This window comes from Dipodomys merriami, unplaced genomic scaffold, assembly GCF_024711535.1.
Source record: "Dipodomys merriami isolate MVZ:Mamm:240054 unplaced genomic scaffold, mDipMer1.0.p SCAF_15, whole genome shotgun sequence".
Taxonomy (NCBI): Eukaryota; Metazoa; Chordata; class Mammalia; order Rodentia; family Heteromyidae; genus Dipodomys; species Dipodomys merriami.
Window position 1 is genome coordinate 9,636,670 of NW_027202826.1, and position 26,622 is coordinate 9,663,291.

Below are 26,622 nucleotides of genomic sequence, written 5' to 3' on the forward strand. Positions count from 1 at the left end.
AAGCTGAGGGAGAAATCCCCTCTCTAGTCTAGAGAATAATTAAACATCATCCCAATCCTATTCAAAATCTGATTCAAGTCAAGTTCACAATTTTCATTTCAGAATAACATTTGCATATTATTCTTCCTCCTGGGTAAATTTCAGAACTGCCATCTAAGAACTAGATTTCACATTTTTTTTCTTTTCTTTATTTTGTTTTTCTTTGTTGGTCTTGGGCTTGAACTAAGGGCCTGGGTGCTGTCCCTAAGCCTCTTTGTGCTCAAGGCTAGGGCTTTACCACTTGAGCCACAGCACCACTTCCAGCTTTTTCTGAGTAGTTCATTGGAAAGGTAAGAGTCTCCTGGCTCATCTGGTGATCCTCAGATCTCAGCCATCTGAATAGCAAGGATTACAGGCTTGAGCCACCAGCACCTGGCAAATTCATGCTGTTTAACAAGAGTATGGCCCCTAAAAGTTCTTGATATAATATCTACTGCTAAAATTAAGGCTTATTATAAAAATTCTAGAAAAGACATGTATAAAAGGAGAAAACAGCAGCATATATAAAAATACTTAATACTATCATGAAGATATTTAGTAGAAAATATACTAAACAATACTTGTTAGTACAGTCCCCAAAGAAATCATATGTTTTTGTTGATATGATCAACCATTCAATAAGTAGCTCTAAGAAAAGACATAAGAGTTCATCAGCTATTTTGTCTAGAAAAGAGCACTGTTGGCTACCCATTCTTTTTGCTTCCTTGTATATTTCCTACAAAATGTATCTCAGAAACACTTCAATCAGGGCTGGGAAAGTGGCTCAGTGGTAGAGTGCTTGCCTGGCATGCATGAGGCCCTGGGTTCGATTCCTCAGCACCACATAAGCAGAAAAAGCCTGAAGTGGTGCTGTGGCTCAAATGGTAGAGAGCTAGCCTTGAGCTGAAGAGCTGAGGGACAGCGCCCAGGCCCAGAGTTCTGGTCCCACAACTGACAAAAAAATAAATGAAACACTTGAATCTTGAATCAAAATGATTGCCTCACTGTCCCACAACCACAAGAAGTTCTATGATAAACTTTGTCCAATCAGATCTGTAGACTGAAAGCCCTACTTTACAATCCACTATAGCTCATACGCTAAAAATTGTAAATATCCACAGTTACATACATAGATACTTTAAGAAGTTTTGATTCTTTACATAGTGTAGTTTTGTGTAAAAACTACACAAGTTTTTAGCATTCTTTTTACTATTCCATTTGGCTTGAACACTGAATTTTAACAAAATAGTGTATTTTGCTTTACTGTATATAAAAGCTAAAAATAAATTGTTGAGATTGTTTAAAAATCTTTTCTTCTATTCCTACCAATGTCACTTTGGGTGCTTGGCTATTTATTTACTTATGCTTTTATATCTTTCTTTCTTTCAGTACTTGAGTTTGAACTCGGGGCTCTTCACTTGCAAGGCAAGCACAGTCTGCCACTTGAGCCTTCCTTGCCTCTAGTATTAATTCTAGTTTATTCATATTATCAATGCCATTAATGTTATTTAAAATATAGATACCATTTCATCATCTCATAAGAGTAGTAATATTATACTCAGTCCAAAGTAGACAGTTTAAACTTCGGTTGCAAACATGAGGACATTTGACACATTTTGGACTACCAAAAAATCCTAAGAAAGGCTTTAAATTGTTTTTAAATATTGTTATGCAGTCTTTGTTCGTAGTCTGTAAATATCTAATGTAGGGAACTGTTATTTTCCTCACTTCTCATTACAAAACAGAAAGTCTGCTCCTTCAAAAGTCAATCACTCACTTGTGCACTTCCATAATTCCAGCTGTTCAAAGAAAAATCCAGTTCACCTTGATCCCCTTCTTTCTCTCACCTTAAACTTCCCACATAGCCTGTCATCTCTAAAACAAGACAGATTCTAAGTAAATCACTTCTCTCCAGCTTCACAGTAACTAGCCTAGTCCAGGTCACTATTTCTTCTACCAATCATAGCAAAAGCACCCGTGTGTCCTATTTCTGCTCCTATCTCCCTTTCGTTTTTTCCTAAAACAGCAACCAGAGGGGTACATTTACAATATTCCTCAGATTATTTTGCCAACTAGTTCATAGTCTTCCAAGAATTTCCCAATTTTAAGAATCAAAGTCAGTGCAATAGCCTTTGAAAAACCCTAATGTGATCTGGCCCCTTAACTACCTTATAATTTCATTTCTTTCTAAACACCTCATTTATTCATTCTGACCCAATAATTATTATATCATACCCTTCTGGTACTTTCTCTGGCTACCTCCATGACCACTCCCTCAGTTCCTACAGTGACAGCCTTCCCCTCACCCCACTTAAACTGGCCATACTACATTTGTTTTCTTTCCAGGGAGCTTGCTGTCTATCCTTAGACTCACCATCTAAAACACTACACTTCATATATTTTGACTGCTTGTAATATTACCTATTTCTCCCCAACAATATGTAAATTTGTGAAAACCAGATGTGAGTTTGGGAGAGTCTTGAAGTTTTAACCCCAAGGAGTGCCTGGTACCCAGTTAGTAGTTAATGGATATTCATGTAGTATAGACACACAATGGAATTCTATGCTTCCATCAGAAAGAATGATATCGCCCCATTCATAAGGAAATGGAAAGACTTGGAAAAAATCGTATTAAGTGAAGTAAGCCAAACCCAAAGAAGCATAGATCCCATGTTTTCCCTCATTTGTAATAATTAGTATATGTCTATGGTAGTCCTAGCAGATGTGCAGAATAGTTCAATAGCAATATACATATGACCATATAAGATGATGCTAAGCGAAATGAACTCCAAGATATGGAAACAAGAAGTTTTTCTTTGTTATTGTTTTTAATGTACTGTGTGAATTCTTTTCTCTTTAGTGTTTTTTTTCCTATAGTTTATCCCCTGTTGTCACTGTATTTGATTTTGGTGCTGGGTATTATATACATTTATCTGAGTTAGGGAAGGGAAGGGGAACAACAAAATGATGAGATAAAGGACAATGTGCAAAGGCAACAGTGATACTCACAAGACAATATGTTGGAAATAATCTGTAAAACTATGTGAGGGAATTGGGGGAGGGAAAGTGGGAGAAAAATGAGAGAGGGGGTAACAAGTTCGACATGAAATGTACTCACTACCTTATATATGTAACTGTGACCCCTCAGTACATCACCTTGACAATCAGTTTTTTAAAACAAGAAAGCAACCAGCATGTTAGAAGAGCTGAAACAAGATTCATGTGACTGCTGTTAAAGGAGGAAGGCATAAGATGAAATAGGGAAAACACAGAAACAAGATCATGCTGGGCTTCAAACAATTGAGAACATCCAATTAGCTGTGTTTTTGTTATCTGAGTTTGGGGTATTATAACACTAATCTATTTCAAAATTCAAAGTTATAAGGACTAAAAAAAAAGTTATAAGGACTTACCACCATGTTTTCTGCTAAGAGTTTTATGGCTTTAGTGCTTATATTTAGGCCAATGATCCATTTTGACCTTATCTTTGTATAAGACAGAGTATAAGATATAGATAGGATTCAACTTCATTCTTTTGCATGTAGATATCCAGTTGCCCCCACAACATTTGTTGAAAAGACCCTTACCACACTGAACCCCAAAATTACCCATAGCCTGTTGTGCTGTAATTCAGAGACTACCGTTTGCAAATGTTAAAGCCTGTATTCTGATAACCATGTGCTCCTAACAGCTATCTATGGAGTTATCACACACTTCCAGTCTCCAAAGGGACGATTCTAGATTACCTCAATCTTCTATAGATACTGGGTTGACACTCTAGATAACCTTGGACTCATTATAAGGAAAAAATACCTACAATTTTCCACACAATTAAAAAAATTATGATATGCACAATTAGGGAAAAAAGAGATGACATCATAATTTCTGAAATTTCCCTTCTCAGTGAAAATCTTTGATGACAGCATGCATACCTCTCATAATCAAGTCTCAGAAAAAATTAAACCCAGATCTGGTTGGGGAGAAAGTGCTTTTAGAATAGGAGCTCCCTTACTCCATGTGTTGGCCAATGAAATATACCCTCCTTTCTACCTGCTCCCAGAACTGGTTATTTGTGAATAGTACTGAGTAGGAAAAGATCCTTCAAATTAATAATACAACTATTCTATCCCCTACCATGAGTCTGTACAACAATCATGACTTCAAAGAGAAAATTCATCCTATGTTACACAGGTGTTTGTCTTTCCTTTTGCTTTTCCTTTGCTTTTAATTTTAGTTTGTTTTCCCACTAGTAATAAATTTTAGGTTTTCATGTGTATGTGCATGCTTTTATTTCAGGTATTTTGTCTGTGATATTTGTAAGTTTTTTATTAGGTTTAGGAGTGTATTTTGATTTCAATCTTATTATTTAGGAGTACACTTCTCTATTCACTTTTCTTTTTTTGATTTATCTTTTTTAATCATGCTTTTTTTTCATTAAAACACATAATGATATGGATTTTCTTCTAGGATTCTTTGTCTTTAATATGTAAAATCAGTTTTCATTAAAATTTTATTCAATAGTTTATTACTTAGTTTATTGGTGATATAAGTTTATATAACTACTATAATAGAGAGTCAGTGCAATTATTTACTTCTATCCTTGTCAGGTGAGAGAAGGTATAACAATTTAAAAGTTGAAACCATACATTATGGAATTGATAAAAATTCTTATATTAGAGATCAACAGATTTCTCACTGAAGAGATAAATAAAATTCCAAATATTGTTTCTAATAAGAATTACACTAGATTCATTTGTCCTCAGAAATGTCTTATTGGGTTTGTTTAAAGACAAATGGTAATGTCTATTTTATACTTCAATTTTTCATAAAGATTGTAACCTTTATTTAAATATTAATAAATCTTCTAGGGTTAATTTTTTTAATTTGATATTGCTGGGATAAGAAAATAATGTATTTTTATCTGATCCAATGAATTATCCATACATTCTTGGCACCTGGCTTCATGTTTATTACTGGGTAGTAAACATTTCTTGATACTTTTACTGAACACCCCACACCCTTTGTAAATCATGTTCAGTAGCCAGATTCTCTGCATGATTTCTCTTCAGTAATTAAATTTACCATTTCCAGCTGGTGAAAAATTTGTTGGCCTTTTCTGTTCATTTATGTCTCCTCATGCGGAAAATGTAAGGCAACCACATATTTTACATTCTTTTGGGGTACTATTTTATAGGCTGGGTTGGGTAGTTACATAGTATAATTGGTTTACTTATTCAATCTTAAATATGAATCTAAAGTATTAATCTTCTATATTAATTTAAATATGAACCTGATATATGTTAGGTATGTGATTATTCTGAAAGGCTTTCTTTTAGTGATCTATAAATAATTTAGGTTTTTGTTTTAAGATGTGTGTATTATCTCTTTAGATGTATGTAGTTATGTTGAACAACAAGTTGGGCTAATTACAAATGAATTAAATAGAAGTAATAAATCTTAGGGGTTTTTTTTTGGTGGTGGTGGTGGTAGTTTTTTTAATTTTTTTGGTCAGTCCTGGGGCTTATACTCTGGGCCTGGATGCTATCCCTGAGCTTCTTTGCTCAAGGCTAACACCCTACAACTTGAGCCACAACTCCACTTCCAGTTGTTTCTATGTATGTGGTACTGAGGAATCAAACCCAGGGCTTCATAGGCATACTAGGCAAGCACTCTGCCACTACGCCACATTCCCAGCCCTAGGTTTATTCATTTACAGTACCTTATTTGGAATCCTTTCACTGACTGAATTATATTTAAAAGAGAAGTTGTATTTGATGCAGTTTTCCAAGAAACTATTTACTGCTACCACCAAACCACATTTGTCTGTAGAGGCCATCATGTCTATAACCCTATGTTCATTATTCTCCATTATTGTGGAAAACACTTTTCTTAGGTACCATAGTCTTGTATAATAAATTTTAAACAGCCAGAGACACCTTGCTATTTTTAGATGTCTTCAATGGCCTTTTTAAAAAAATATTAATTTTTTAAAGACTGGAAGACCTAAGGCATAATCTTCAGTGGAAAGCTTATTTGAAATTGTAGTGAATATACTATTAATATCCCATATCCTTTATTGAGATTGTAACTTGGTATATATTTAATACTAAGTCCCAAATCTGTTTTTCTTATTTTATACCTTACTTTGTTAAATACAATATGCTGATATAATACAGTAGTAAATCATCAAACAGAAGAGTGGTAAAATAAAAAAAAATTTAGTACACGTTAACATCTTTAATTGTCCACTGTTTTGAGAATGTATTAGTTCTAAAATAGAATTCAGTGGATTAAAAAAATTGTTTAATGTAGGAATGAAAAGCTATATCTAAAACTGAGATCAAGGTTCTGAAAAATCATTTACAAAACAGAAATGTTAGTTTTCAAACTCACATAGAATTACACCTTGCCCTAATTAATGAAGGTAAGTTGGAAGGAAGACTCACTTCCCAATTTCTTCTACTTACTACAAAATTCTAGAAATAAAAACAATGTAGTGCTGTTGTAATTATAGGTATATGGAAAAAAAAGAATACAACTAAACCCACTTATCTAAGGCAACTCATGTGTGTGTGTGTGTGTGTGTGTGTGCGCGCGCGCGTGTGCGTGTGTGCATGTGCGTGTGCGAGTGTGAGTGTATATGCCAGTACTAGGGCTTGAATACAGGGCCTCATGCTCTTACTTAGCTTTTTTGCTCAAGGCTGGTAGTCTACCACTTGAGCACTTCCAGTTTTTGCTGGTTAACTGGAGGTAAGAGGCTCTTAGATTCGTCTGTCCAGGCTAGCTTGGAAGCTTCCTCAGCCTCCTAGGCAGCTACTATTACAGACATGAGCCAAAACCAGCCAGGGTACAAATGCTAGGTGAGTAGAGGCATCAAGATGGTCTATTACCTGGTTCCCTGTGATGATTCAAAAGAGAGTTGTATCTTCCTCATTTCTTCAGCAAGGAACATCAGTCTCTCAACCCACTCTCTGGAAACCTGGATGAGCATATCTTTACCATAGAGATTTTCACTTCTACTTAGCTAGTTCAGTTTTTCCCAGAGAGGGCCAAAGTCCTTTGCTCATTTTCAATATTGGAAAACCATCAGAGCTGCAACTTGGCATTCATTATTAAAATCAAGTCAACCAAAGAAAGAAGCTTCTCTGGAGATGAGATGAGATGAGAAGGCTGAAGAGATATGTGATACCTTCCCAGAATCCAAAATGATTCTTTCACAAACATGTCTCCTTAGCCTGTACTATCATTTAACCTGGCAGTTTCTCATTTTTACCATTGAAAAAACAATGATTTCCTCTTATCAACATATAAAACATACCTCAAATTCTGCGTGTCTGTGAATATCTTCTGCTCTCTGCCTGCTCAGGATAAACTCAGCTTCATTTGCTACTCTGACTAAATGATCCTTCATTGTTTGGCTAAGCAACCTGTAAGAGATAAACATTGCCAAATAAATATATTTACATACACAACCTATATAATTAGTCATAGCACAAAAGTAGAATACTTTGTTATTTTGGAGAGAAAGAATGTTGATTTTCCTCTTCAGTATACATTATTGGTATAAAATTTCATACTAAATAATTGAAGAAAGTAATAGCAAAAGGTTATAGTTCTAGCAATAATGCATTAGCTTATATTGGACTGGTCATCATCAACAAAAGCCAACTAAATATTCTAGATTAAAGCTGCGATTTATTCCTATTAACAACAAATGGAAAGTTATCACATGCTACGGTTTGGGTGTTTAAAAGGTTCATGTATTAAAGGCTTCATTCCTAAGAGGAATGAGGGCCTGCTGAGAAGAAAGGAGGAAAGGAGTCTATTGGGGGGAGCGGGGGGACAGGCCGTGGGGCATGCCCTCTATTCTTACTTCCTGTCACCATGAAGGGAGTGGCGTTCCATCATAATGTCCTGCCTCCCCAAAGATCTTGACCCAACTAGGCCAACCAACCACAGATGGAAACCTTTAAAACTAACCAAAATGAAAACATTTTTTTCATGAATTGAGCATCTCTGGTATTTTTGTTCCAACAACACAATGCTAACTAATATACCAAGACAACCAAGATTCAAAGAGTCAAGGCCCTAGAGAAAAAGCACAGGGAAGGCATTGAGTATGACTTTTATCCTGTTCTTAAGCAATACCAGAGGAAGAAAATAATTGGCCACAGTCTGACAGAGCAAGGGAATAAAACAGCTATACAGCCTGGCAACTAAAAGATCAGGTTGACTTCCCAGGCTCTGAGCAAAAATATAAGCATACCTGCTGGAGTCTAGATTACCTGGTAGCCAAAACTTGAAGCTATCATGATGGAGAGAAAATAACAGAAATGGCAATGGAGATAGACTGAGGAAAACATTGTTGTTTTTTTTTTTTTTTGAAGGCATAAAATGGCTATACACTAGGAATAGGACACTCGAAGTAGAAAATTCTCATGAAAACTGAAATAAAATAATCCAACCTGTGATAAGTTTAGTTACTAAATTAATGTAGTCAGCTTCTAGTCTAGCTGCCAATCATAAAAGAAAGCTCTCTCTAAATGGGGATAATATCAAAGTGATTTAAATTAACCTGTGAACCTTAAAAAACACAACTTGAAACACTGAGTCAACAATTGAGATACAAGAGACAACAAATGAAAAGTAACCCAAAAACACTCAAGAAAATCAAGAAAGAAAAATGTCATATCTGAATATAGAAACAAATGTAGTTAATATGTTTAGAGTAGACTGTATAACAAGGAACTCCCATAGAGAATAAAAACTGTAGAACAATTGAAGAAAACGTCCTAAAAATACAAATAGGCTTCCCAGCTTAATCTGCTCAACTTGCAAAGGACAAATTAAAGTGAGGTCAATAACAACCAGCAAACAATAATGTCTCACACCTGTAATCCTAGCTACTCAGGAGGCTGAGATCTGAGGATTGAGGTGCAAAGCCAGCTGGGGCAGTGAAGTCTATGAGAATTTTATCTCCACTAAACTACTCAGAAAAGCCAGAAGTAGGGCTGTGGCTGAAATGGTAGAGCTCTAGCCTTGAACAAAAGAAGTATAGGACATGAGATCAAGCCCCAGAACTGGCATAAAAATATAAAAATTGTCTGCCACCTTTATTTTATTTTTATTAATCTTTTCTGAATTAGTCTGATTATAAATCTATGAGGCCCTCTCCTAACTTTTTCCCAGCTACTTTAGAAGTTAATAAAAATATATTTCTAAATTTTAATGTGATGAGAGTACTTTTCAAATGCTATTAAATAGTGTAGATTTAGACATTACAAATAAAAACAATCCCTAGTGCAATTTTAAACCTGCTAATGAATAACTTCCTATGAGTCTACAGACAGAGAAGGCAAAGGCTTTCAAGATGTAGATGAGAAATACTAGTTTGTGCTTCTTAGTTTCCCTCTGGAGAGCTAAACCACATCATGAATTTTAACATCAATATATTGCCTTACAGCACTCAAGCATTAATTGAATTGATTAGTCAATGGCACACCATTGTCCCATTCCTGAATTAAGTAATCTCTAAGTTATCCTAGCCTCCTCTCTCTTCTCCATCATCCTCCTTCCTCCAGGCCCGTAATCAATCAGCAAATCATGTCAATATTTTCTGTCATACTTCCAGATTTAACTTCTGCTGTTTTCACAACCAGTGCCTTAAAAATCAAGGCTAAAGACTATACTACCCATTAAAAATAAGCTTTCTTTACACCACACTGGGGAAAAACAGAATACACTCAAGTACCTTTCACAAAAACTGCAATATTAAGTGCTCTAGTAGAAATACTCTAAAGTGAGCTCCAGTGAGTCACGGCCATACAGGACAGCAACCTCTTCAGTTCAAATAGGCACAATCTGGCACTGTCTTTACAAATAAACTATGATACAGACAATGGGACTGACTTGTCTCAATCATGTCACATGGTAGTAGAGGGTTAATCACTGTGGTGTTTATGTTACATAATAAAGGTCTGTCTAAGCACACTAGAGGAATTCTCCAACCAGACCTGAAAAAGAAAGCTGCTCAGGTAACAAACATGGACACCCTATAAGAGCAATGAGCATCTATCTTCTAATGATAGTGACTATACCCACAGAAATGAGAGCTCCAGTTCTATAATGAAAAGGAAATTAATTGTGTCAAAAACCATGTGAATTTAAAAAGACCCCAAGTAGCCAGGTGCTGGTGGCTCACACCTATAATCCTACCTACTCAAGAGGCTGAGATATGAGGATCACAGTTCAAAGCCGGCCAGGGCACGGAAAGTCCATGAGATTCTTTTTTTTTTTTTTTTTGGGTCCGGTTGTGGGGCTTGAACTCTGGGCCTGGGCACTGTCCCTCAGCTCTTCAGCTCAAGGCTAGCACTCTACCACTTGCGCCACAGCGCCACTTCCGGCTTTTTTCTTATGTGGTGCTGAGGAATCGAACCCAAGGCCTTGAGCATGCAAGGCAAGTGCTCTACCACTGAGCCACCTTCCCAGCCCCCCATGAGATTCTTATCTCCAATAACCTACTCAGAAGCCAGAAGTAGTGCTGTGGCTCAAGTGGTAGAGATCTAGCCTTGAGCACAAAGAAGCTCAGGGACAGCATCCACTCCCTAAGTTCAAGCCACAGAACCAGAAAAAAAAAAAAAAAAAAGCAAAACTTGTTATCATAGATTAAGTCACAATAGATTAAAACACAAGTACATCTAAAACGTAAGAATGCATTTGCTAGCATACCCCTATAGAAGCAAAGATTCTAAAGAGAACTATAATATTAAGATGATGGTTAGTTAAAGGGCAAAACCAATAAGAAAAAAAAATCCCCAGAAAATACAAAAAAGAAAAACACAAAGAATAAAAAAGGAGAGGGAAGAGGAGGAGCATGAGGGAGGAGGAGCGGAAAAGGGAGGACAAGGAACTGTGAGCCAAACACAGGTGGGTCATTCCTATAAAACTCAGGAGGTTGAGATCTGAGGATCATGGTTCGAAGCTCGCTCAGGCAGTAAAGTGCATGAAACTTTTTTTTTTTTTTTGATAGGTGTTGGGATTGAACTCTGGGCCTGGGCGCTGTCCCTCTGCTCTTCAGCTCAAGGCTAGCGCCCTACCACTTGAGCCACAGCACCAATTCCGGCTTTTTCTGCTTATGTGGTGCTGAGGGATCGAACCCAAGGCCTCATGCATGCAAGGCAAGCACTCTATCACTGAGCCAACTTCCCAGCCCCTGCATGAAACTCTTATTTCCAACTAATAACCAAAAAGTTCGAAGTGGAGCTATGGCTCAAGCACTAGAGCTCTAGCTATAAGCAAAGAAAAACCCCTCAAGAACAGTGCCCAGACCGAGTTGAAAAGCCCCTAGGACTGATGCACGCGCACACACACACACACACACACACACACACACACACACACACACACACACACACACACACACACACACACACACACACACACACACACACACACACACACACACACACACACACACACACACACACACACACACACAGTAAAGACGAACAAAGTGACTTTTAGTTTTTAAGATAATCATACAAATGCCTTGTTTAGATAGATAGATAGATAGATAGATAGATAGATAGATAGATAGATAGATAGATAGATAGATAGAGATAAAATAGACATATAATTTTCTGTCCTATGTTTTATTTACTTTTCTGACTATTAAATATAAGGATAAGATAAAGTATTTTTTAAAATCATTGTAACATTTTAATAAAGGAGCAACAAGTAAAAGTCCTCAACCCTTTCTTCACAATGTTTCAAAATAGGCCACCAAATTAACTTTGTCCCTGACCTAAATTTTTTTCTAAATGTTATGAAAAAATATAGTATTTAAGTGCATATTGATTTTTCTTAATACCAATTATACAGTTTCAGCAAGTGTAATTTTATCTATCAACTGTACAAATGATTCCTTCAAATGAAGAATTAAAGGTAAAGAAAGCCAAAGTTTTAATTATATTATAATAAGCAATTTTATTTATTTTTTTATATAATAAGCAATTTTAAAATGTAATGTTTACCATAGGGCAAATTAAGTCTGTACGTAGAGCACAAAATGATTCACATATTTTAATATTAAGAAGAAAAACTATGTATAATTCATACCTACCCTGCAAGGAGGAAGAAAAAAACCTGCTTATGTCAGCCTTAGGAAACAAACAGCCCTAGCAAGTGACCAACTAGAAAAGACTCTCGCTGTAGCCTCAATAAATAACAGTAATGATGACAGCCACCTCCCATAACTACATTACAGCCATTGTCCACATCTGATTATACTAGTCTAGACCTTGAGTAAGCACATATATACATTTTTACCAAGAGTTTCCAATAGCACTACTCTCTGTTTCCTGGGCTTTCTCTGACCCCCATTAGCAGCAACTGTCATATTTTTGCTACTAGACATGACCATTGATGGGAAAGTAAAAATACTGATTTCCTGAACTCAAATATTTAAGAATGTGGGAATAACTGTCCTTTTTCAATAATCCAATCACAATAACGTTGTAATGTCTTTAGAGTTAATTACAGAGCATGATCACAAACCAAAACTGAGAGGGGGGAAAAAAAGGCTTCTTTTAGAAACACGAAAATGACGCTAGCCTCACGTCAAAGACTCCATAAACTAATAAGCCTTTATTATTATTATTATTATAGAGGCTAATTCCCTAATTCTTCATGTACCTGCCTCCTAGCTTATGTAGCTTTCTTTCCTCTCTCCTCACTTTTCAATATTCAATATTACAAAATCCATAAATTGACATTTATCAACTCCTTTCTGACTTAAGCTCTTGGAAACAACTTTGAATAAGAAACCAAATAGGGGGGCTGGGAAGGTGGCTCAGTGGTAGAGCGCTTGCTTTGCATGCATGAGGCCCTGGATTCAATTCCTCAGCACCACATAAGCAAAAAGAAAAAAGCCAGAAGTGGCGCTGTGGCTCAAGTGGTAGAGCGCTAGCCTTGAGTTGAAGAGCTGAGGGACAGCGTCCAGGCCGAGTTCAGGCCCCACTACCAGACCCCCCCCCAAAAAAAAAAAGAAACCAAATAGGTTTTGAATGTTGGAAAAGGAATATATTATATTCATAAACTGATTTGTTAAATGGCAACTCCTTTGTACAACTACTTAAAGATAATATAAAGAAAAACACTAAAAGGTGGTAGTCACATAATACACAAGGCTGCTGTCTCAGAAAGAACAGTCTAGATGAAATATGTATATATTAAAATAATAAATGTGCATGTGTTTCATACATATGAAGGCCAACCTATACCTTTCTCTACTGATATCTAGCCAAGTGGCATCCACGTTTCTGGAAAGCAATACATTTAACTTAAAGACATCCATATTTTATAACTGGAATGCAAACAGAAAATACTCTACAAAGCCATATCTTCTTCCTGAGATTATAAAAATTCATTACTTTAATATAAAGGTCAAATTTAAATGAATATCATTACCTGATATCGATCTGTTTTTCAAAATTTATTTTGTGTGCTAACTCCTGATGCAAATTTTAAAACAACTCATAGAATTACAGAGGCCACAATGGAAGTAAAGAACCTGTTAGTAACTTAACATATTCTAGGTAAAAAAAAGTCTCAGAACTATGAAAGTACTTACTCTCAACAATATGCAGAGAAAAGGAAGAAAAGAGGAAAAGGATTCTGCTCGCACCTCATTTCAAATTCATTTTTACAAAATACCAACTACTGTCTACTTCCTCTTAACATTGCCAGCATCTTGTCCTTGACATTTCACTAGAACTCTTCTCTCTATCCTAACTATCCTTTTGTAAACTACAATATCCTCTTTATCACACTGTACCTAATTCCCTCACTCACTTTTCTGACACTCAATATAGTACATCGCCTCCTAGTATAACAGCAAGCTTTAATTTTCCAATTAAATTAAACTCTGTGACGGTACTGATGTCCATGTTGTCTATTTCTTTACCCCCTGAGTTCAGAATATGGACTAGTATAATGCCACTGTATACTTCTCACTTGAACATTGCCTAAATAAAGCAAATGACTATTTTCACTTTAGTTTAAGTTAAATTTGTTCCAAATTCATTTCTTTTCCATTTTTATCCCCTAATTCACATCCCTTTTTTCCTATAAGACTCATTTGATTTATTCTGAGAAATTATTTCAAGCAGACTTAAGCTGATAAATGACAGCTAGATAATAGATCTATTTTTATAGATGTATCCTATATATGTGCTGTAACAAATACATATATGTGGAATTTGTAACAATTACATTTATAACAAAAATACATCCTACAAGTTTGCTACAAATTATCTTATTTCAATGTTGTGTACATTTGGCTCTTCTGAGAAAAGTCAAAAAACAAAAACTATCTATATATAAGCACTTAAATCTGCCAAGTATGAATTAAACATTGAAAGCATTTAAATCTGCCAAGTATGAATTTCAGGAGAATCTTGAGTTCAAAACCAGCTGGATTATAGCAAGTTTAAGGTCTCAACTAGGACCCTATTACAACAAACAAGTAGATAAGTAAAATCCTAAAAACATGGAAGCTAACTTTTTAGAGGGAAAAATGTAATACAAATGCAATGCTGTTATTTTACATTAAATAAAAATCTTTAAAAGTAAGCACAGAAAAAAATCCTACATATGAAAGCCAAGTCCTATATAAAAGTAACCAAAAATCTTCTTTAAAAAACTGTTATATTAATTATAATTGTTGATCAAGTTAGAAAAATAAAGGTAAAAAATGATTTCATTATGTCTGCTTTAAACTGAACACAAAAGAATAAAAACACATGTCTATTCCAAATAAGGGGAGAAATTTTTAATCCTCCTTTGATAAGCAACTAAGCCTTCACAAAATGATAAACAATAAGCAGTCTAATCTTTAAAGAGGAAAGAGCTGCATCTCTTATTATAAAGTAGCCATACATAGTTCTAAATCAATTTGATGAAGGGTTGGAATATTTAGAAAGAAAGAAAATCTCTATTCAACTAATTAATCTTTGGAACTATAACATCTGCTACACAATCCAAAGTAAGATCATATCCGAACAGCTGCTGAAATTTTTCCATAAGGTATTTTATTACACATATAATTTAAAATTTTAACTAAAAAGCATATGATTCTATAAGTAACACTGCAGAGTTTCCAACTCAAGATCTCTAGAGTTCAATTGAGATTTTTCTCTTTCAGTGATAGATAAGAATATATTCTAGCCACACTGCTTTCTTAAGTAAGTATATATTGGCCTTTTTTAAAATCAAAGTATAACCCAGATCCAACATACAAATGATAAAGATGAAGGGGAGGGTCATAGTAAGATGAACACTTTTGGCTTTTCTTCTTTCCTATTCCCTCGTCACTTTCCATTCCATTCATTCTTCCCCTCAATCATTCCACAGACATTTGTTAGCAATCTATGCTATTTAGAGAAGGGCAAGAAAATGCTAGAGCTGCTAAATGAATGCTCAGAAAGCAGAAATGCAATCTAAGCAGCTGAATTTTGAAGAGACAGACAAGTGTATTAGTACCAGAAACATTATGTCTTTTATGAGGGCTATTTACATATTCAGATACAGTCTGAGTTATTGCCGTAATAAGCAGATACTGACTGTCCCTAGAGGATAATTAAGGGATGTGTCCAACAGTATGTGGGATAATGTGCCCTTTCTGTGTGCATTCCAGGATGAAGGAAAGAGAATGGCCACACAGAAGGACACATAAAAGTAAAGCCTTGTGAGACTACAGAAGTTCTCAGAATGTACTTTTTAAACCCAATATTATACTTACATGTTATTTACATTACACATTTTTTAAACTACAAAATTCAAGATCAGTATTTATACCTTACAATTTTTAAATAAATATTGTACCTTTAAACTAGTCTCCATAAGGCATTACATCCCTGACTTTTATTATAAAAAATGTAAGGAAGGAAGTGGTGCTATGGCTCAAAGTGGTAGAGCACTAGCTTTGAGCAAAAGAGCTGAATAACAGCACCCAGACCCCAAGTTCCAAAAAAAAAAAAAAAAGATTTTGGGAGGAAAGGGATGGTAGGGGAAAAACAAAGGAGGAGGCAACAATGTTTGATAAGAAATGTACTCATTACCTTGCTCATGTAACTGTAACCCCTCTGTACAGTATTTTCACAATTAAAAAAAAAAAAAAAGATTTCATTCTTTGCCAGACTCTCGTGCCTCACACCTGTAATCCTAACTGCTCAGGAGGCTGAGATCTGAGGATTATGGCTCAAAGCCAGCCCAGGCAGGAAAGTCCATGAAACACTTATCTCCAATTAACCACTAGAAAAATGGGAAGTGGCGCTGTGGTTCAAAATGGTAAAGCTCTAGGGGCTGGGAAGGTGGCTCAGTGGTAGAGTGCTTGCCTTGCATGCATGAGGCCCTGGGTTTGATACCTCAGCACCACATAAGCAAAAAAAGCCAGAAGTGGTGCTGTGGCTCAAGTAGTAAAGCGCTAGCCTTGAGCTGAAGAGCTGAGGGAAAGCACCCAGGCCCAGAGTTCAGGCCCCACAACTGGCCAAAAAAAAAAAAAAGAAAGAAAAGAAATGGTAAAGCTCTATACATCACTTTCTGAAAACATGGCATGCTATAGATTAAAGAAGAGCCTTAAAATTTCCTAAGACTATAGACCATTTGCCTTTCAAAAATTAATTTTACATCAATTACTTGCAAATTTAATAATAGATATAATTAAGATGTTACACAAATAGTCATAAAGTATTATTCAGGATTTGTGATATTCTTGCTTATGTGGAAATAAAATTTTTGTGTTTTTGTAAAAACCAAAAGTATACCATTTGATTATTAATTATTTTAGCAGTATAAGATAAATTTATTCCAAAGGCAATGCTATTCTCAAGAAAAATTAAATTCAACCTATGAAAATAATACATTTACAACGTATCTTATTAAACATATAAGATAAGGAAAACATTTCTCCAAACAACTATTTATGCCTGACCTAAGTAACTGATTTGCTAATGATATATTTCAAGTCTGATAAACTCTACACTGTAGTTGTCTATAAAGGTCTTCATGTTACTTACACTAATAAAACATTAATTAAGGGCCAAATTTATAGCAGCTACTCTATAAATAAGGTCAAGGCAGGTCAGACTTACATGACAAGAAAAAGAAAAGGGTGATCTCTGGAGTAAAAAGGAAATCCTTATAACTACTCTTCTAATCTCAAGACTTTGAGATTAATTTGTGAAAGAAAATCAAATCAACTCCTTTAGAAAAATAAATCCCTGAGTCATTCCTTCAAATATGTTCAAAACAGGCTGGGAATGTGGCTTAGTGGCAGAGTGCTTGCCTTACATGCATGAAGCCCTGGATTTGATTCCTCTGTGGCACATACACAGAAAAAGCCAGAAGTAGCACTGCGGCTCAAGTGGTAGAGTGCTAGCCTTGAGCAAAAGAAACTCAGGGACAGTGCCTGAGGCCCTGAGTTCAAGCCCCACGGCAGACAGACAGATAGATAGACAGACAGACAGACAGACAAGAGTTCAAAACTCCAAATAAATTAGAGAAAACAAATTCAAATAATTGATCAACTATGTTACTAATGAATATTGTTTTTGTTTCCAGCATTGTTTAGATCAAGTACATCAGTCATAGATAAGGGTTGAACACTAGGCACAGAAGCAAAGAAGAGTTTCTAGGCATGGGAGGCTACCAAAGCCAGAAAAACATATCTTACATATTCTCACAATCAATGGCTTAGGTCTTGTTTCCTCTATTTCAAATGCTTTTCACACAAATGCCCTACAAGTTATCCATAAATGCCACTTTTCTAAAGTGTCATTGGCTAATTATACTTATCCTTAAGAATACATTCTCAAGAATCACATATTCTAGTTAATTTATCTTCCAAAGAATTATTTACTGTGTTATATTAATAATATTAATTTAATCACAAAAATTTTACATCAAGCATTACAACTTTGTTTTTAATACTAGCCTGTAAGCACCCATAATCTATTTCAGAGTGAAAAAAATTTTAGTATTATATAAAATCAAAGTTTTCTATATCTTTTTTTCCTTTTCCATAACACAAGAGAGGCTGGATATATAATCAATAGTCTAAATAGTTACAATAGTGATTGAGTCAAGTCAGCAACACGAGCTAAAATAAATAAATAAATAAATAAACCCAAAAAATTAGAAACGTCCCTGAAATAATACTTGTGCTTAGGATACAATTTCAATGGATATATACTTTGAATTTTGAATTCCATAAATGAAAAATCAGCTACCACAAAACAGACACAGAATAAGAAACTCATCACTCTCATTTTCTCATGTTACTTTTAAGATTTTATTTTGCTACCTTAAGTTCATTTCTTCCTTTTATCTCTTTCATCTATACTATTAAATTTTCTTTCTTTGAATGTGTGTGCTTCCGCTATTTAAAAGAGACCCACAGGTATATATCCTCCCTCCTCTCTCATCTCAGAAGATAAATCAAAACTGGTTCCCACTTCTACTTATGGTCAGGCTATAACATGAGAGGTAATACAGACAACTAAGTACAATTATTGGCTCTACAAACATAATACAATTTTACAGGAAATGCAAGTAAATATGACTGATTTTCATACTTCAGTCTACTTTTACAAAACTTAATAAGCCACACTTACTGGAAAACAAAGACCAGAACCTTATCAATAAGCGTAACTTTGAAGAAAATTACAAATTCTGACATATTTATAACAGTAAGAATTCTAGTGGATTACTAATTACAAAACAATAAATACAGAATACCAACATATCAGTTCACATGAGAAAAATATATTTAAGATTTTAAATACATTTAAGATTTCTAAAGTAAAATATGAATAGATATAAAATAGATTACCTTCCTTCATTGACAAGTTCAATAAAAGCAAGACCTGCATTCTTCTGAATAGAATTCTGCCACTCCTAAAAAAAAAAAATAGCAAAAAGTAGCTGAAGAAATTTCACTCCATTTATTTCTTTTAACCAACAGTAATGAAAAATACCACTGATATCAATGCTATCAATTTCATACCTAAGTTCTTAAATGAACACTTGTGTCAACCATGATGCCTACCAACATAGCTCTACAATCATACTAAAACTGATATGGAAAAGTTCATTAAACTAGTAAACAACATTCAACATAAACTAAATAAGCCTATCAATATTCAATTTTCCCTATTTGTTCTTAATTGAAATAGCTGTGAGTTAGGTAAAAGATAGCAAAAAAGAGCTAAGGCTTTGGTTTTGTTTTAATAAAAAAGATCTACCACCCAAAATGTTGAAAAAAGAGAATTAAGTTTAAAAATTAAGTTCAAGTTAAAAATTAAGAATTACGTTTAAAAACTTGAGTAAAGCATATTTTATAATCTTCAAAAATAATTACTAATAAAAGACAAAAATGAATTGGAATAAACCAATATTAAGCACGAAAACTGTAATTTACTACCCTATAAATTAGCAGTAAGTGGTATAACTACATTCATTAGCCATTAAAAATTTATTCATTAAACTTTATCCACTAGAATGACATGCATTAAAAAGCTTAGGAAGGAAATCAATCAGTAGTGTATGCTCAACTGAATTCTTCAGTCCATTACTTCAAAACATATATAAAGCATGAATAAAGGAAATGGCTCCAAGAACTGAAACATACCTAGATCTGAGAAATACCAATTAATGGAGCCATGTGTATAATTGTGGATGTGTGTGTATGTAAATGTCTCTGTGTGTGCAGATGATCAGGTATCTTTCAAAGAACTGAAATAAGAACATAACACAAAGAGCTTACATGATATCCCTCTACTGACCTTTTTGTTTTTTCCTAAAACTTACAAAAGATAATATTTAGCTACTTATCATTTTTTACCAGAAACAGTAATATTATCTGAATTTTTAAATTTTATTTTCTTATAAAGATGCTATACAGAGAGGTTACAGTAAGGTGATGAATACATTTCTTGTTAGAGCATTGTTAGCCCCTCCTTTGTTTTTCTTCTACTATCCCTTCCCTCCCCCAAGTCTTCTACTCCCGCCCCCCCCCCCCCCGCCACCCCGGCCAAAGTTGTAAAGTTCATTTCCAACACAGTGCTTGTGAGTATCATTGTTGCAATGGGTCATCCTGTTATCTGAATTTTTTGTGATACCAAGATAGAAAGTTAAGACCTTGTGCTGGCTAGGCAAGTGCTATACTAGCTGAGCTATGCTCTAAACCTTTCGCTTTTATTTACTTTGTTATTTCTTGGGTGGTACTGGCACTTGAACTCTAGGAGGAGCTAGGGGGGAACTCTACTGCTTGGCCCATGCCTCCAGCTCTTTTTGTTCTAGTTATCTTTGAAGCAAGATCTTGCTTTTTTGCCTGGACTGACTAAAAGGCAACCTTCCTATTTACACTTCCTATTTGTAAGTATCAGGCACAAGCAAGCATGCCCAGTCTTTTCTTTTGAGATGGGGTCTTGCAAGCTTTTTGCCTGAGCAGGCCTTGAACCATGATCCTTTAAATCTCCAACACCTGCAAAGCAGAGATGACAGAAAAGCATCACTGTATCCAGCTACTGATTCAAATATAGTCTCCAAATTTTTAACCAGATGGACTTAGAATCATCTCCAAACAGTAATGATCACCAACTCCTGAGTGACTAGGATTACAGGCATAAACCACAAGTGCTGGCTTATTTTGATGTTGAGATAAGTCGTGTTTAACTTTGCCCAGATGAGCCTTAAACCCAAAATATTTCAGTGTCTGCCTGAGTGACTGGGTTCTTCACTCTAACTGCCCATGTATCACACCTGCCCCTCTTCTCAAGAAGGTAGCAGGAGGGAGATGAGAATAAACTGAAGCCACGTATCAATTTTATGGTCTGAGTGCAGAAGATCCTACTCATTTCCCAGGGACAGCACAGTGGGATTCTAAGCCACAAAAAGTTGCCCCAAACCTAATAAGGCACAGAAGTAAAACAAATTAAATAGCCAAAAGAGCTAATACAATCTTGAACAGTTTTATGCTGTAGGAATAATAAATCAGGAAGCCTTAAAATGTTGTAGAAATAGCTAAGGATCAAATAAGATGAAGAAAATACAACTGTGCTCTTTGTCAGTGATTCATCAAGGATACATAGGCCAAAAAACATAAACATAATTTTACCCCTTAGCTTCTACATCTAACGTAACGTTCTTAGCAAAGCTATTTGGAAATTTGATGCACACAAAAGAATGGGAAGGCAAGATCTGAAATAAAATGTGTTATCATTTAAGTCATGCAGTTTAAGAAAAATTGTCAAATGAAACTTAAAACATAAAGTAGGAGAAGAGGTCTAAGGAAGAACAAAGGACCAAACACTTGTGACTCATACCAGTAATTCTAGCTACTCAGGAGGCTGAGATCTGATACCATGCTACAAAATCATCCCAAGCAGTAAAGTCCCTAAGACTCTTATCCCCATTAACAAGAAAAAAGTCAGAAGTAGAACTGTGCCCCAAGTAATAGTGCACCAGCTATGAATGAAAAAGCTAAGCAAGAGTGTAAGGACCTAATTTAGTCTCCTGAGCTTTGGTGCTCAGTGCTAGTGCTGTACTACTTGAGTCACAGTTCCTCTTCTGGCTTATTGGTGATTAAGATAAGAAATAAGAGGAGTCTCACTAAGTTTCTTGCCTGGGCTGGCTTTGAACTTCAATCTTCAGATCTCAGTCTCTATAGAGTAGCTAGGTTACAGGTTTCAGCCACCAGCATCTGGATCACTTTTTTTAAGTGCAAAGTAGTAAAGTAGCCAAAAACAGGGACAAATACAATAAATGGTGAATTAATCATTATGTTTTACAAAACATCTATCAGTAACAGGGTAATGAAACCCATCTCACCATTGCTTTTCAACATCATATGGACAATACTACGTAGTACAGCTAGACAGGGAAAAAATAGTATAAAGTTGAAGGGCTCAGGAGTAAAATTATTTGCTTAGCATTCACAAAATTGGGTTTGATCCTAGCACTACAAAAAAATAAATGAAATTAGAAAAACGTTAAGACTGCTCTTATGTGCTGAGAATTGCTGACAAAGAAAATCTAAAAGAACTGACCAAAAAACTCTCACAATTAATAAGCAATAACAAGATCATAAAATACAAAGTTAACACATAAAAGCTAAAGTCTCTCCTATGTATCAGCAACAAATAAGTAGAATTCAAAGTGAGAAAACACAATCTATTTACATTAAGACAAATAAATGTAACAGAAGACATAAATTTAGTAAAATAGGTAAAAGATCTATACGAGAAAAATTATAAAATTCTCACAAAAGAAACCAAAGGAGAGCCAGGCACCCATGGCTCATGCCTGTAATCCTAGCTACTCAGGAGGCTAAGATCTGAGGGTCAAGGTTCAAAACTAACCCAGGCAGGAAAGTCCATGAGGCTCTTATCTCCAATGAACCACTAGAAAACCAGAAGTGGTGCTGTGGCTCAAGTGGTGGAGCTCTAGCCTTGAGCTGAAGAGCTGAGGGACAGCGCCTAGGCCCATAGTTCAAGCCCCACAACTGCCAAAAAAACAAAAAAAAGAAAAAGAAACCAAAGTAGAACAATAGAGATATTTTATGTTCACAGACAGGAAGATACAATATTGTCAATGATCAATTGTTTCCAAATTGATCTACAGATTCAATGTAATCTCTTCCTAAGCGCTATTTGTAGAACTTAACAGACTAATTTTAAAGATTATACAGCAGTGTAAAGCAATGAAGAACAAGAATAAAGATGAAATACTAACCCTACTTCACTTCAAGACTTAATATAAAGCTATAATAATCAAGAAAGTATGGTATTGCCTCTTGCCTCAAAAATACACAGATCAAAGGAACACATTAAAGAACCCAAAAATAGACCTACATATATACAGTTATTCAATTTTTAACAAAGTACCAAAAACAATACAAGTGAGAAAAAGATTAAGACTTCAACCAATGGTGCTGAAAAAATTGGACATCCGCATGCAAACAAATATATCTAGAAACACAAATTTTACAAAAAAAAATAATTCCAGATGGGTCACAGACCTAAGTGTAAAGGACAAAACTATAAAACCTTTATAAGATAACATAGAGGAAACTCTAGATGTGTTTGAATTTAGATATAACAACAGACACTGCATGAAAAACAGACAGACAAACCAACAAATAAATGAGATTAAAATTCACAATGTTGAAATTAAATTTTTTTCTGTATAAAACACAACATCAATAGAATAAAAGAAAGCTACAAACTGAAAATATTCACAAAACATCTAATTAAGTACTGTTACCCTAAACTGTACAAAGAGCTCTTTAAAATTCAACAAGGAAAAAAGAACCCCATTTAAAAATTACCAAAGACTGAAGTGACACATCTATAGAAGACACACAGATGTAAATAAGCATAAAGGATTTTCCACAGTATATATCATTGAGGAAATGTGAATTAAAACAATGAGATATTGTTTCATATCCAACAGAAGGAACAAATATCAAAGACTAACATCATCAAATGTGAGAAGGTTGAGTAATAGGAAAGCTCATTCACTGCTGGAGAAAATACAAACTGGTAGAGCAGAGAGCTGGGAGATTCTGAACAAAATCAGATACACGCTTAGCAAAGAATACCTCAAGAATGATCCATGGGCCGGGTGCCGGTGGCTCATGCCTGTAATCCTAGCTACTCAGGAGGCTGAGATATGAGGATCAAGGTTCAAAGCCAGCCTGGGCAGGAAAATCCATGAGACTATTATCTCCAATAAACCACTAGAAAACCAGAAGTGGCGCTGTGGCTCAAGTGGTAGAGCCTTGAGCTGAAGAGCGCAGGGACAGCGCTCAAGCCCAGAGTTCAAGCCCCATAACCACCAAAAACAAAAAACAAAAAAATAAAAAAGAATGATCCATGAACTTTACACAAAGGAGTCCAAATTTTGCTCACTTAGTAAATAACCTACATACAGAAATTTCTAGCAGTTTTACTCATAAAAACAAAACTTAAGCAACAAAGACATCCTTCAAAAGGCGAATAAACTATGGTATGACCAGACAACTGAATATTACCAGCACTAAGAAGAATGAACAATTGAGCAATGAAAGACATGAAAGTACATATTACTAAGCAAAAGATCAGAAAATCTAATACTGTAGGATTCCAAGTAGATAGCACTGTAGAAAAGGAAAAACTATGCTGAATGAGCAAGAGATGGAAGAAATGAATAAAGCAGTAACACAGAAAAGATTTGTAGTTATAAAACTATTCTTTGAGATGCTGCTATGCTGAATCCAAATTCAATTACTAGCAAAAAATTAAAAGTGGTAGGGACCACACCAACAAAGGGACTCATGTGGCAGGTAAGTACACTATCACTGAGCTACATGCTACTGCTAGTTTACTACTTTGCACTTAAAAAAAAAAAGTGATCCAGATGTTGTGGCTCACACCTGTAACCTACTACTACTCTACTCTACTCTAGAGACTGAGATGTGAAGACTAAAGTTCAAAGCCAGCCTAGGCAAAAAATTCTGTGAGACTCTTACATCTTATCTTACTTCACCAAAAAGCAAGAAGAGCTGTGACTCAAGTAGTATAACACTAGCATTGAGCACCACAGGGACAGAGACAAGGTTAAAACCCCAAGACCAGCACATATGCGTGTGCACACGCGTGTGCACACGCATGCGTGAGCACACATACACACACACGCACACGATAGGTGAAATGAATAGTGAAGTAGGATTGTTAAACTTGATTACTATGATAAAAATGCTGTAACTGTCAAATATATCATTAGGTTTCATTATTTCTCTATACTATGAACTATTAAAATTAAGAAAATAACAAGTATCAGGTTCATAAATGTATATTAAGGATTAATAATGTCTATGAAAAAAATTGAAACCCAAATTCTTCAATTCTCTTGTTAATCCAAATGTTGCTCAGAGCCAACAAGTGTTTTCCATAATAAAACATGCTCTAAAGTAATTTGTGGAAGTTGTCAAAACCAAAAAGAATATTCATTAATCATGCTATCCTAAAGCTTTTTTCTCCAGTTCAGAAACAACTATCAAAGAAGGCGTTAGTCTAAACAATTTCATAAACCACAGCTCAATATAACCTTTAGTGAGTTTTAATAGTTGAAAGAAAAGCTTAATGGTCATCATCTTTCATGATCATTTCAATATTTCATCACAATATCTAGACTAGGGTGATGCAAAATGCATAGTACACTTAAAGGTCTTGGTTATCCTTTCCCCAGAGGTACTGATGCAAACCTGTTAAAAGCCTCAAATCTAACCACTAATGTAACTAAGTAATTTTAAAATACATTTCAGCACTTTGGAAAGGAAGAACTCAGAAAAAAAAAAAAACACATCAGAGTCAATAATTTCATACCTGTTCCTAAGCTGTATTTAATTGATTATCACTTCCTTAGGCCATAATTGTTGACTAGTCAATTTTCACTAAAATACTATTTTAGTTTACTAATGCTTTCAAGTCCTGCAATAATGACAAAGATAATACACAGTAGTGAAATCTATTAAGGAGAATTCTACAAAAAATTCCAAACATCTGTTTGGTAATGAAGTTTGTTTGCTAGAGTGGAAAAAAAAAAAAAAAAAAAAAAGCTGGGTGCTAGTAGCTCATGCCTGTAATCCTAGCTGCTCAGAAGGCTGAGATACAATGACTGAGGTTCAAAGCCAGCCTGTGAAGGAAAGTCTGTAAGACTATCATCTCCAATTAACCAACAGATAACTAGAAGTGAAGCTGTGACTTAAAGTGCTAGAACACCAGCCTAGAGCAAAAGAGCTCAGAGCAATGCCCAGGCCCTGAGTACAAGCCCCATGACCAAAACCAAAACAGAACAAAACAAAAAAAACTTCACTAATAATATGATCTCTATTCCCCTCTACCCTCCACAAATAAACATAGGTAACATATAACAATTGGTGTCATTAACTTATTCACTTAAATTATTTTAATAGAATTCTAACTCCTTTGAGTAAACTTCAGTTTTATACAAACTCAATCTCCTAACATATTTACTGTCTTGGAGAAACTAAAAAAAAAAAAAATCATGATTTCCAAATATGAACATGCCCTAAAGCAGATATGAGTTTATTGAGACGTGCTAAGTAAAATCCATTCTACCATTATTCTATTTTGTAAGTGATCAATTTGTCTAAGATTGAATGCAGAAATTTTTCTGGTGGCCTAGATAACCTCTAAACTTCCTTTTACTCTTCTGACTTGCATTTAATGACTAATGATGCTGAGCATTTTTTTCATATACTTACTGGAAAGTGTATAATTTCTATCCAGATTATCTGTATGCTTTTCCACTGGATTTCATTTCTTTCTGTTGTTACTGCTGAGTTTCATGTAGTTGATTACATAGGTATTAATCTTTACTGGATGAACAGTTTGTGAATATTTTCTCTCTTCCACTTCAGTTGTTGACTGTTTCTTTTGTCACACAGAAGCCTCTTAACTTGATGTACTTACATTTCTCTTTTATTTCCTTTGGTTGTTTGGCCTTTCAGTCTTTCTCAAAACATTTTCAAGGGTTTCCCTT

General features: G+C 35.0%; 1 protein-coding gene across 3 annotated transcripts in view; it reads right to left on the minus strand.

Moving 5' to 3' along the window:
- Positions 1-26,622, minus strand: part of Lrba (LPS responsive beige-like anchor protein) — a 445,034-nt gene that overhangs the window by 275,078 nt on the left and 143,334 nt on the right. For all 3 annotated transcript variants that reach the window (XM_070022191.1, XM_070022190.1, XM_070022192.1), the window contains exons 35-36: positions 18,908-18,972; positions 7,337-7,445 (exon numbers count right to left, since the gene is read on the minus strand). In XM_070022191.1, coding sequence (XP_069878292.1) covers positions 7,337-7,445; positions 18,908-18,972 — 174 coding nt within the window. The remainder of the gene's footprint in view (positions 1-7,336; positions 7,446-18,907; positions 18,973-26,622) is intronic.